The sequence below is a fragment of the Syngnathus acus genome, chromosome 3, assembly GCF_901709675.1.
Source record: "Syngnathus acus chromosome 3, fSynAcu1.2, whole genome shotgun sequence".
NCBI lineage: Eukaryota > Metazoa > Chordata > Actinopteri > Syngnathiformes > Syngnathidae > Syngnathus > Syngnathus acus.
Genome location: NC_051089.1, coordinates 20,319,720 through 20,332,481, shown reverse-complemented (window position 1 = coordinate 20,332,481; position 12,762 = coordinate 20,319,720). Strand labels below are relative to the sequence as shown.

Below are 12,762 nucleotides of genomic sequence, written 5' to 3'. Positions count from 1 at the left end.
AAGAGGTGCTTTAAGCGGCCACACTCAGTTGAAGGGCGGGACCCCGCTGGAAGTCAGGTGCTCCCAATCTTTCCAATAATCTTTGCAACAAGCCGACCTCGCTTCCTTCCGTGATGTCATCAACCAAGACATGGAGGGGAGGGGTGTGTGGCCCTATTCCTCATTATAAGTGGGCGTTTTTAAAGGCATTTATTGTTTCATTTTTTTCTACAAAATATAATGGATAAAATAGAAAATGCGAACTTTTTTCATTTTTCTGAATACGGGGCTGTAAAAAATGAAACACCTTCACTTTTGTGTCCTTTTAAATATGCATATTTTGACAATGGGAATACCTTGAGTGAAACCACTTAAGCTCAGGAAAAATATGCAAATTCTGTACTTTACTGCTCGGCTGTAGAGGTTTGCTAACCTTTATGCGACTGTCTGACTCTATTGATAAACTATGGTCTGTGTTTGTTGCTACCATTTAGACAACATACTATCTTTACTCCAAAGCCTCTAACACTCAACAAGCATGAGCTCTTAAACATGTCAAATCGGTTATATACGTGCACAAGGTTAGGTTAACAAAATGTTATAAACAGAATATTGCCGACATTTTATGGTTTGGACAGTATACAGAAACATCAGAGGCCTCTTTGTTTTGTCTATATCTGTCATAATGTCCTGTGAGTTTCATGACATCTGCTGTGTGGTAAGTTGCTCGGAATTTGTTGGACTGGCATTTTCCTTTCATGTTGCTATTCCTGGCTCTTTATAATTCAAACAACATGCTTCTGAGACCGTCTGCGAGAGACTGCAACAATCAGGGAAACACTTCTCTGACACATACATAAACATGGCTGGGAAGAGCACAGATTGATCTGCTAGCCAACAATTCAGGGAAACTATTATTGAATCCAGACAGGCATTTGTAATGTTCAGCCATGAGTCTGTTGTTTTCACTGTTGCATCAACTAATTTTGACAATGGTCACCAGGAAACTCTGATGGATAGTCGCCATCTTTCGCCACTGTTTTAACTTTAGCTTGAAGGAAAAGCAGTACTGCAGAGAACTTGCAGCTTGGCACAGCTTGGTTTATGCAACCGGGATCATGAAAATTCCAGCTGCAGAGTTACAGATTTCTTCTTTTGTGTACTGTCTATAGGTGTGGCAGTGCTCCCCTGGATCACATTTCACTAAATCGTCTGTCTAATATGAGGAAGAGATACAGGTAATAGGTCTTAACTAAACAAGTTCGTCATCCATCATCTTTGTCATCATCTTGTCTTTCCATCAAAAATGTTCTCTTGCTTACCACATATTAGGATACAGAGTTAGAAATGTTGATGAATGAGTGAATAGTATCTCTGTCTTTTACTTAAAACATGGCACTGTACAGAAGTTGCTATTCATGATTTTGGAGAGTGATAAGTTCATGCAATACTCTGACCTCTTTTGAATAAATAGTAGACATTCAATTGAAACCTGGAAGTGATATTTCATTGGTGTTCTACAAATTGAATACAGCCAATGCTATGTAGATTTTGAACTAAAATAAAAGCACTTTAACAGTGATTTTCAAAAATGACAAACTGTCATAGCTCCACAGACTTGTGTCAGTGGTTAACATGCTGCGGTGTGTTTGTTTTTGACTGACAGGAATGGCCTCGGACCTTCAAAAGAAGGAGAAGCTCAGTACTCTGTGGTTCATTGCACTGGCTATATCAAAGCTTGGCCCCCTGCAGGTAAACAAATACTTTAGTATACACCCTCCACTCTGTGTCCCCTCTTGCCCCATGCTTCACCCCGCTGCATTAGTGAAACCCAGAAAGAAACTATGACCCCATCCAATTGAAAGCAGCTGTGGGATTCGAGGTGCTCAATGATCAGAACTTGGATTAAAGGAGCAATCTGCTATCACATGCACGGTTTCCATATTTGACAAGTGTCAATGTGGAGAATGTCACTTCACTTTGTAATATACTTTTGAAAGTATTTCCTGCTAAAGTTAATTCTCTAAAAATACAATGCAAATATCTATATAGTATAATTTTTTGCAAGCTTATTTTTGTTTTGTTTTCTTGCCTGTATAGTATTTCCCCACATGACAAATTGGACATTAGCTCCACCAAGAGTACTGCTTTTACATGTTTCACAAACTTGGAGTGCACTGGTGTCAAACCCCAGGCCCGTGGGCCAGATCCGTCGCACAAAAATTACATGCTGAATTATATTGTATTAATTTTCACCCAGAATAATGATGTTAATCCCCAAATGCAAAAATATGTATCTTAGTACGTATTTCCCAACTGCAATTTCCCGATACGCTTATATGCATGGCTCTGAATTTTCTTCCCCTTCCAAGACTTTCTAAATAACGCGCTTTTAGGGTTAACGCAATTCCCAAATTCTGGACCCCAAAGTCTGTAACATCGAGCCTTAGCTGTATATACATTTTTGTATCGAGTGTTGCCTCACTCAATCACGGTTCACCTTTCACAGCATTGCTGTTCCGCAGATTGTTTGGGAGGTGTCAGCGCATCATGCTTTAGTACAGTTATTTATTTTACAGCGTGTCATGGTAAACGCCGAGTGGAGTGCACTAGATTATACACTATGGTGCTCACAGCGCTTTACAGAGTCTCACATTCACCCATTCACACACCCATTCATATCCGCTCTATGTTTTAATTTGTCTGTCTGCCTGTCTGTCTGTCTGTCTCTGTCTATTTATCTCTCTCTCTCTCACTCTCTCTCCCTCCCCCTCCCTCCCTCCGTCCGTCCGTCCATCTAATTGCCTCAAAAGGTTGCGCAACTAAATATCAAATTAAGGGAACCATCATTTTTTTCAGGCCTCTTTCATTTTACCTGACTTAATTTTCATTTTTGTGTGTGTATTATTATGCTTCTTCTCATAGTTATGTATTTTTCCTTCATTAAGAGGGTACCACAATTGTATTTTTTCCCACATTGATATGGCAGGTTGTGTACTTGCTGAAGAAATTGTTTTTGAAATTGCTTCCCAGATCCTCCCATCTGTGGTCCCTTCTCAAGGTTTCTCATTTTTCCCCCTGTAGTTTTTTTTTTAGTTTTTCCTTGCCCTCCTGGGAGTTTAAGATCAGGGGATGTTTGAGAATAATTGTCAATTTTTTGTATATGTGAAGCCCTTTGAGACTTGCCTGTGATTTAGGGCTATATAAATAAACTTGATCTGACTTGACTTGACTTCAGCACCTATCTGAAACTCACTAGAAATGCTGATAAAAATGAAAATAGGTATCTTTGTTAATTAATGATGAATACAGGTTTTATTTACAAAAAATATTTGGTTAACTAACTGTCACAATATCCAAGGGTAACTCTCACTTGTGAATAATGCAACAAAAAACTATTTGCTCTATGCTTCACATTTATCAGTTTTTTTTTATTACAAAACATTTTTGTTCACAAAGAGAGTCACGAAACAAATTAGCAAAACTGTGGTTCCACTTTACTATTTTCTTATTTAAGTCTGCAGGAGATTCTAATGGCATTCTGGCAGAAGTCAAAGAGCTCTAAATTACCGATGTGAAGCCGCAGACATTTCCAAGACCAAGAAACTTATTTTGGTTACATCCAAGTCCCAGACATGTGTGTCACACACTATGTACTTCAACTATTACACACTGGATGAATGAAGAATCTTTTTTATCATTGGCTATTTTCATTGTCTTGTTTATAATAAGAAAAAAAGAGTGCCATCGGAAAATTTGAAATATGTCGGTTATACAAGTTTGAGGGAAATAAACATCACGCACCAAACTGAACTAAATCCTTTGAACTTTTGACTGTATCTGGAATAACTCAGTCTGAACTCATGTACCACATGTGTTTAAAATACCAACACATTTAGATTCTTTACACGAACAATATTCCTTTGGAATGTTGTGTGCACAGTCCTGCAAGCAAACAATTTTCCTCTGCACATGCAGTAATAAACTGCAGAAGACACAGGATGCTGACAAATAATATTTCACATTGTGCACCCACGCTGATGCTGCTCATATTGGCTGTGATTTGAACAGCGTAAGTGGAAGACATTGCAGTTGATGGTTTATTTTATATTTTATTTTAGATATCCTTTGTTATCTGGTCAAATGTGTTTAATCAATTTACACAACCAATTCCTATGCTAATCCTGACCTGATTGCAGACATTCAATGACGTTGACTCTCATACTGAATCACTGTGATATTGTCAATGTTCATAGAGCGTTTAGAATCTTTGCTGATTGGCTGAGAGAAGTTCCAGTTCTGTTGTTTTGGAGTAAAGCAAGTAGCAGCTACTTTGACTTACTCAGATGCCATGGTTTGGCTGTGTTTTATCACGGGCAGTTCCTATGTGTTCTGCTGGTCCGGAGAAGACGAGGCGGCATGCGCGGTAGATTACTGGCCAGTAAATCTGTAAGTACCACGGTTAAGTCAAGTCAAATTTATTTATAGATCCCTCAATAACAGACAAGTCTCAAAGGGCTTCTCCTGTGCTAAGATTGATGATTATTCTCAACATCCCCTGATCTTAACTCCCAGGAGGGCAAGGAAAAACTCAAAAACCCCTACTGGGGAAAAATGAGAAACCTTGAGAAAAGAGACCACAAATGGGAGGATCCCCCTTCCAGGATGACCAAGCTGCAATGGATGCAGAGATGGCACATCGAACACATGTAAAACAATCCAAAGAAAAAGTGAATGTCCATATTCAAAGTGAAGAGCAGCAGGAAGGTGCCCTCAATTATCATGGCAGTGTCTTCGAGGGTGGTAATCCGCCTCAGATCCCTCATCCAGATTGGTAGACAAGAAATACAGACAGCCATTTTCACTTTGGGTGTCACATAACCCCCTCCCCAGCCAGGGGGTGGCAGGATAGACAAACTCCAGCTGAATCAGCCAACACAGGTTAATTAAAGGCCATAGCATAAAAATGTGTCTTTAGTCGTGTCTTAAATGTTTCTACCGAGGTAGAAGTTCTGATATCTATCGGTAGGGCATTCCAAAGCTCTGGAGCCCAAATAGAAAATGCTCTAGACCCTGCGGACTTCTTGTGCTATCTCAGTGGAGTGGTTAGCTCTAAAACTAGACTGAAAAGATTCAAATCGATTGTTAGCGACCATGTAATCATTAATCTGCTGCGCGACTACTTTTTCAAGAATTTTTGCTATGAACGGGAGATTTGAAACCGGCCTATAATTACTGAGACGGTCCGGGTCGAGGTTTGGTCGCTTAAGTAGCGGTTTAATCATAAGGGATTTAAAAGCTGTTGGCACAATACCAGAGGAGACAGAGATTAATTATTTTTAGGACGGACGGTCCTAAAATCTGAAATAATTCTTTAACTCAGGAAGCGGGTTGAGTAAACACGTTTGTTTAGCCGCGCTAACCAATTGTCTAGGGACAAAAGATTTTTTTTTAAATTACAATTTGAGAGGGATATCACATGATTGTCAGCTCCCATAATTGGCAGTCTTGACTGAGTGATTGGAACGGTCATCGTGATCTCATCCCTAATGGATTAAATCTTTTGAAGTCGTTTTTCAACACACCTGATTCAAATGAACAGCATCCTCATCAAGTTTCGGCAGCGCTTGCTGTTGATTATATACTATATAGTATGTACCGTAATTTTCGGACTATAAGTCGCGTTTTTTTTCATAGTTTGGGTGGGGGGGCGACTTGTAATAAGGAGCGACTTATATGTGTTTTTTTTCAAAACTTTTCAAAAAAAAAAAAAGTGAAACCGCGATAAACGAACCGCGATGTAGCAAGGGATTACTGTAATTTAAATTTCAAGTGACGTCAGCAGCGCGACGCGGCGTGGCGCGGCGGTTGTTTACAAAAACGACAAAGATTGATCACGGGATGACGAAGATGACGAAGGGCCCCACGTACTACCGGCATCATTAGGGGCTTTGTTTCTAAGTGACACGGAGGACGAAGAGTTTGAAGGATTTAAAGATTTCGAGTGACACAGAAGATTTGAAAAACTATTATGGCTTTTACGCACGCCCGGTCCTACTCTACGGAGCTCTCTTTCACCTCCGTGGGTTGAAGTCGGGGCCCGACGCTCGGCCGGGTGGCTGTCCAGGGACGGTGGATGGGGCTCGGACATGGCTTTTACGCACGCCCGGTCCTATTCTATGGATCTCTCTTCCACCTCCGTGGCTGGAAGTCCACGCCGCCACACGCCTGGAAGTTTGTTTTGTTAAATAAAGAGCCGTTTACCTAACCCACGTCTTTCCTTGTACTTTGTTAACGCTACAATATAGTTATATACTAGGGGTGTAAATCGCGGGTTTTGTCACGATACGATATCATATCGATACAAAGAAGCACGATACGATATTTGCCGATATCTTAAAGCCTGCTGTGATTCATTCACGATATAGTGCTCCACGATCGATTTTTTTTTTTTTTAAATAAAAAATATAGAACAATATCCTGATTTATAACAATTCATACGCAAAATCAACAAGGTACTGCAAACTCTTTATTTAGGAAATTACAAGAGTATTGTAGTATACAAAGTGCTTATTTTAACACTGAACTTTATCAAATTCCTATATTTTTTCTCATATAAGTAAAGAAAAATGAATATTCTTTCTTTTTTTTGTAATACCATTAACTTTAAAGTGCATTACTGAACTATTTATTTACAATAATTTTAATTGTCCGTTGAGCCATCTTTTCTTTGGAATCCAAAGTGCTTCCAAACGAATGACTTGAAGCCCAAAGGGGAGCGAATTTCCTCGTCTTCTTGGACACTAGCCATAGCACCAGCCCAGGAGCCGCGTAGTTGTCGGCTCCCCTTTCACGTGCCTGCTCTGCTCACAACACAACACGGCGCGTACTGCTCCCGGAAAGAGGAAGCAAGCAACAATGAACTGGATTTCAAAATAAAGTCGCGTCTAATGTCCGAGGTCAAACACGGCGATATAAATCGATGTTTACGTTTAGCATCGATGCCAATGAATCGTAGAGCATTATATCGATTAATCGATGTGTATCGATGAATCGTTGCACCCCTATTATATACTAGATCTGTGGAATAACGACGAGGCTGACGTCAGGGCGCATGCGCGGCGTTGTTGACAAAGGACGAGGAATTTGATCGATGGATTTAATGATTTAGAGTGCACAGATGGTTTGATAATATTATTGCTTATATAATATTTATATGTATTTCGTTATATGGGCCTGTGGAATATTTTGAAGTGCAAGCACCGTCAGCGGCGCGCACCCATTGTTGACAAAGGACGATCGATGGATTTAATGAATTGGAGTGACACAGATGGTTTTATAAACTTTTTGTTTATGTAATAGTTTTGTTTAATAACTCTGAATGTTACGTCAGGCCCGTTCTCAGCTCTTCGTTTGTGTTTATGTCACGTTAGCATACCTATCGTTTAGCCCAGGGGTGGCCAACCGGTCAGAGACTAAGAGCCACATTTTTTACTGTGTAGCGCAGGGGTGGGCAAACTAGCAGGGATTGAAACTAGCGACCATTCTCATTTTCAAACAATGCAGGATGCTCAAGGACATTGATGCACCACCTGTTTGCGACTAATCTTAACCTGTAAAGTTCTTAAGGCTTACTTTAAGGAAGTGTTTCCCGTTTCCTCACCTCTGTTACCAGGTGTTTGTGAGTTAAAACTCTGCTCTGATGTTCAGATACCCCTCACCGTGTTGCCGTTTTGATTACCGTAATTTTCGGACTATAAGTCGCACCGGAGTATAAGTCGCACCAGCCATAAAATGCCCAAAAAAGTGAAAAAAAACATATATAAGTCGCTCCGGAGTATAAGTCGCATTTTGGGGGGCAATTTATTCGACAAAATCCAACACCAAGAACAGTCATGAACGAGCAACAACAGGCTAAACGATAGCTATGCTAACGTGACATAAACACAAACTAAGAGCTGAGAACGGCCCTGACGTAAAATTCAGAGTTATTCAAAAAACTATTACATAAATAACACGTTAATAAAACCATCTGCGTCACTCCAATTCATTAAATCCATCAATCGTCCTTTGTCAACAATGCGTGCGCGCCGCTGACGGCTCTTGCACTTAAAAATATTCCACAGGCCCATATAACGATATATAAATTATATATCAAATAACTATTATATAAGCAATAATGTTATCAAACCATCTGTGCACTCTAAATCATTAAATCCATCGATCAAATTCCTCGTCCTTTGTCAACATCGCCGCGCGTGCGCCCTGACGTCAGCCTCGTCGTTATTCCACAGATCTACTATATAACTATATTGTAGCGTTAACAAAGTTCAAGGAAAGACGTGGGTTTGGTAAACGGCTCTTTATTTAACAAAACAAACTTACAGGCGTGTGGCGGCGTGGACGTCCAGCCACGAAAGGGGACGAGAGCTCCATACGATAGGACCGGGCGTGCGTAGAAGCCATGACCGAGCCCCATGCACCGTCCTCGGACAGCCACCCGGCTGAGCGCCGGCCCTCGACTTCCATCCACGGAGCTGAAAGGCAGCTCGGTAGAGTAGGACCGGGCGTGCGTAAAAGCATTGTCCGAGCACCATCCACCGTCCCTGGACAGCCACCCGGCCGAGCGCCGGCGCCCGACTTCAATCCACGAAAGTGAAAGAAAGCTGGACGAGTCGATCTTTGTCCTTTATGTAAACAACCGTCGCGCTGCTGACGCGCGACCGCGACGTCGCGTCGCGCTGCTGTCGCGCTCGCTGCTGTCGCGCGTCACTCGTCCAGCTTACTTTCACTTTCGTGGATTGAAGTCGGGCGCCGGCGCTCGGCCGGGTGGCTGTCCAGGGACGGTGGATGGTGCTCGGACAATGCTTTTACGCACGCCCGGTCCTACTCTACCGAGCTGCCTTTCAGCTCCGTGGATGGAAGTCGAGGCCCGGCGCTCAGCCGGGTGGCTGTCCGAGGACGGTGCATGGGGCTCGGTCATGGCTTCTACGCACGCCCGGTCCTATCGTATGGAGCTCTCGTCCACTTCCGTGGCTGGACGTCCACGCCGCCACACGCCTGTAAGTTTGTTTTGTTAAATAAAGAGCCGTTTACCAAACCCACGTCTTTCCTTGAACTTTGTTAACGCTACAATATAGTTATATAGTAAATCTGTGGTATAACGACGAGGCTGGCGTCAGGGCGCACGCGCGGCGATGTTGACAAAGGACGAGGAATTTGATCGATGGATTTAATGATTTAGAGTGCACAGATGGTTTGATAACATTATTGCTTATATAATAGTTATTTGATATATAATTTATATATCGTTATATGGGCCTGTGGAATATTTTTAAGTGCAAAAGCCGTCAGCGGCGCGCACGCATTGTTGACAAAGGACGATTGATGGATTTAATGAATTGGAGTGACGCAGATGGTTTCGCGCTGCTGTCGTCACTTGAAATTCAAATTACAGTAATCCCTTGCTACATTGCGGTTCGTTTATCGCGGTTTCATTTTTTTTTTTTTTTGAAATTTTTTTTTGAAATTTTTTGAAAAACAAAAAACACATAAGTCGCTCCTGAGTATAAGTCGCCCCCCCCACCCAAACTATGAAAAAAACCGCGACTTATAGTCCGAAAATTACGGTACTTTATTTGGATGTATGCTTTCACCGATTCTTCAAGATGATATATTTGGTCAGAATGTTTGCTGTTTGATGTGATCTCATAAGATAAACATTTTTCATTAATCTGACCTGCAGGCACTGAAGTGATGGAGACTGTTATTCATAATAATAGTGTCGTATTTTATGAGAATCACTGATAGCAGTTTTTTAGTGATTTTTTTTTTTAATGCTGTTAATAAATGCATTTGTTTTCAAAAAACTTGTTTGGAATATCCACGCTTTACTACCTACTAAAGGCCAAAATCTTTTATGCAATGACCTTTACAGGTCGCTTATATTACTTCACACAAACACTACGTCCATCTGCTCCTGGTTTGGCCCTCCGGTCCAAATTTAGAACCCAGTTCGGCCCGCGAGTCAAAACGTTTGCCCACCCCTGGTGTAGCGCAAAGAGCCACACCGAGGCTCCACTGTATGTACGTATATATGTACCGTATTGGCCCGAATATAAGACGACCCCGATTATAAGACGACCTCTTTTTCAAGACTCAAGTTTGAAAAAATACTTTTTGACACACACACGCGCACACACACACGCAGACGCACGCACACGCACGGACGCACGCTCATACACACACATGCACCTAAGCATGAAGATCTAGATTAGATGTATTTTTAATTTTGAATATTTCAATCTCCCAAAATATGACAACCATTCTCCAGCCAAACCCATGCTATGCCACTGACAAAAAAAACTAAAAAACGATTTTATTGTACTGTATTAGACAACCCTGATTAAAAGACGACCCTCTCTTTTTCAAGACTCAAGTTTGAAAAAATACTTTTTGAACACCAAATTTAATTTTTATACAGAAAATAATTACAGAACATCTGAAACAAATGATTATAACAATATATTCGAGAGAGAGAAAAGCATGATATTTTGCCTCATTCAAATCCTGCAAAAACTGTCTATCACATCTTAATATCCGAACATTTAAATATGTATACTAAAGTGCAATCACATTTGTAAATGAATGGCTTCTGGTTTTTGAAATGTAAATAAACCAATCTACTGTGATAAAACAACAAAATTGCAATAACTGCATCAAAGGGAAGTCTAACTGTAACTGTAGTCTTGAAACAAATCTGAATAAGGAAAAACTTTGCAATAAAATAATGCAAACTGCTACCGCTATTGTTGGGGAGCCTGAGGACTGTATAGGGTGTTGGCTCGGATGGTTATGCTCTTTTCGCCCCCGGGTGTCGGTCAGAACACAGGAGGGAAGATGTGGTTCAGTTTTGATTGCTTTACTGAATTATTGGCAAATAATAATAATACATAACCATAAATGAAATACTCTCTGCAACACACCAAACATAAGTCATCGATCAAGACGACAAAATACATTTGCTGGTGACCGTTAGTCGCCGTGCCACTGGGTAACGGCTACTCGTACGATGCGAGGCAAACTTAAAGGAGCGCGCCGGAGCTGTCAATCAAACGGCGCACACACGAAGCAAACCGCGATCGGACAAACGGCACAACAGTGGACAGTAGTAACAATGAAATGTATATACTCACTTTGTGTCAAAGACGCACACGATCACAGCAACATACTCAGTCGATTATGAGCGTGCTGGAGCTGTCAATCAAACGGCGCACACACGAAGCAAACCGCGATCGGACAAACGGCACAACAGTGGACAGTAGTAATGTATATACTCACTTTGTGTCAAAGACGCACACGATCACAGCAACATACTCAGTCGATACCAGCAACCTTTAACTTACCACTGCGCACAAGTGAAAATGGTATAAATGGGTATATTACGAATGTAAGACGACCCCCACTTTTTCATTCTTATTTCAATGCAAAAAACATTGTCTTATAATTGGGCGTGTGTATAAACGGTGTGCAATACTACATAGTCCTAAAGGTTAGACACATGTTTCCTCAATTTAGAAGTTTTATTTTGACTTTTAAATGTTTTTTTAAATTGGAAAAAAAATCTGCGATGTAGTGAAGCTGCGATAAACGAAACGCGAAGTAGCGAGGGATCACTGTATGGCGGCTCGGTGGCGCACTGGGTAGCATGTCTGCCTCACAGTTAGGAAGGTGCGGGTTCGATTCCACCTCCGGCCCTCCCTGTGTGGAGTTTGCATGTTCTGCCCGTGTCCGCTTTCTCCCCACATCCCAAAAAACATGCCTGGGAGGCTGGTTAAGCACTCCAAATTGTCCGTAAGTGCGAGTGCGGATGGTTGTTCGTCTCTGTGTGCCCTACGATTGGCTGGAGACAAGCGGTACAGAAAATGTGTGTGTGTGTGTGTGTGTGTGCGTGTGTGTGTGTGTGTGTGTGTGTGTGTGTGTCGGATTATAAGGCGCATAGAATAAATAACAACGTTGCTCAGACGTTAATGCAATCACAATATAGTAACACTCGAAATAGTGAAAACAATAACAATATATCAATAACTCAACGTTGCTCAAACACACAAAATAAACACGTAAAGCTTACTTTAATAAATTAGTCCTCATCCACGAATCCATATTGGTCCATATATAAGGCGCACCGGATTATAAGGCTCACTGTCGGCTTTTGAGAAAATTGGAGGTTTCTAGGTGCGCCTTATAGTGCGGAAAATACGGTATACATATATACACAGGGTCCGGCAAAATGATTTGACACATTTGTAGGTTTAATAAAATGCGAATAAATTAAAGAAACACAGTTTTTTTTTTTTTTGAAAAGTATATCTAATGCAATTTTGTTTTGTTTCATTTTCGTTTTCGAATAATGTTATTTTGGTTTTACCGCTGCCACATATTCTGGAGTTCTGGCGGTGCGAGGTTGGCCGGTTGATTTTCGTTTCAATGCTGATCCATTGGCTCTAAAGTTAGTAACCCATAACAAGATCGTGTTTCGAGCAGGTACGGGATCATGTCTACCAAGTCTGAAGCGCAAACGGAACGCTCGTTGTGTTGCAGTTACAGATTCGTTCTTGATAAACGTTTCCACAATGAAAGCGCAATGCTCACCGGTCCAATTCATGTTAGCAACTGAAACGAAACAAAATAACATTATTCAAAAACGAAACTAAAATCAAATAAAACAAAACAAAATGGCATTATATGTACTTTTCAAAAATAAAAAAACATTTTTTGTTACTT

The 12,762-nt window shown here is 41.1% G+C and overlaps 1 protein-coding gene across 8 annotated transcripts in view; it reads left to right on the top strand.

The window, feature by feature from the left end:
* arnt2 (aryl-hydrocarbon receptor nuclear translocator 2) overlaps positions 1 to 12,762 on the top strand; it is a 119,246-nt gene that overhangs the window by 56,499 nt on the left and 49,985 nt on the right. For all 8 annotated transcript variants that reach the window (XM_037247316.1, XM_037247315.1, XM_037247314.1 and 5 more), the window contains 2 exons: positions 1,152 to 1,217; positions 1,646 to 1,731. In XM_037247316.1, the coding sequence (XP_037103211.1) occupies positions 1,152 to 1,217; positions 1,646 to 1,731 (152 nt within the window). The remainder of the gene's footprint in view (positions 1 to 1,151; positions 1,218 to 1,645; positions 1,732 to 12,762) is intronic.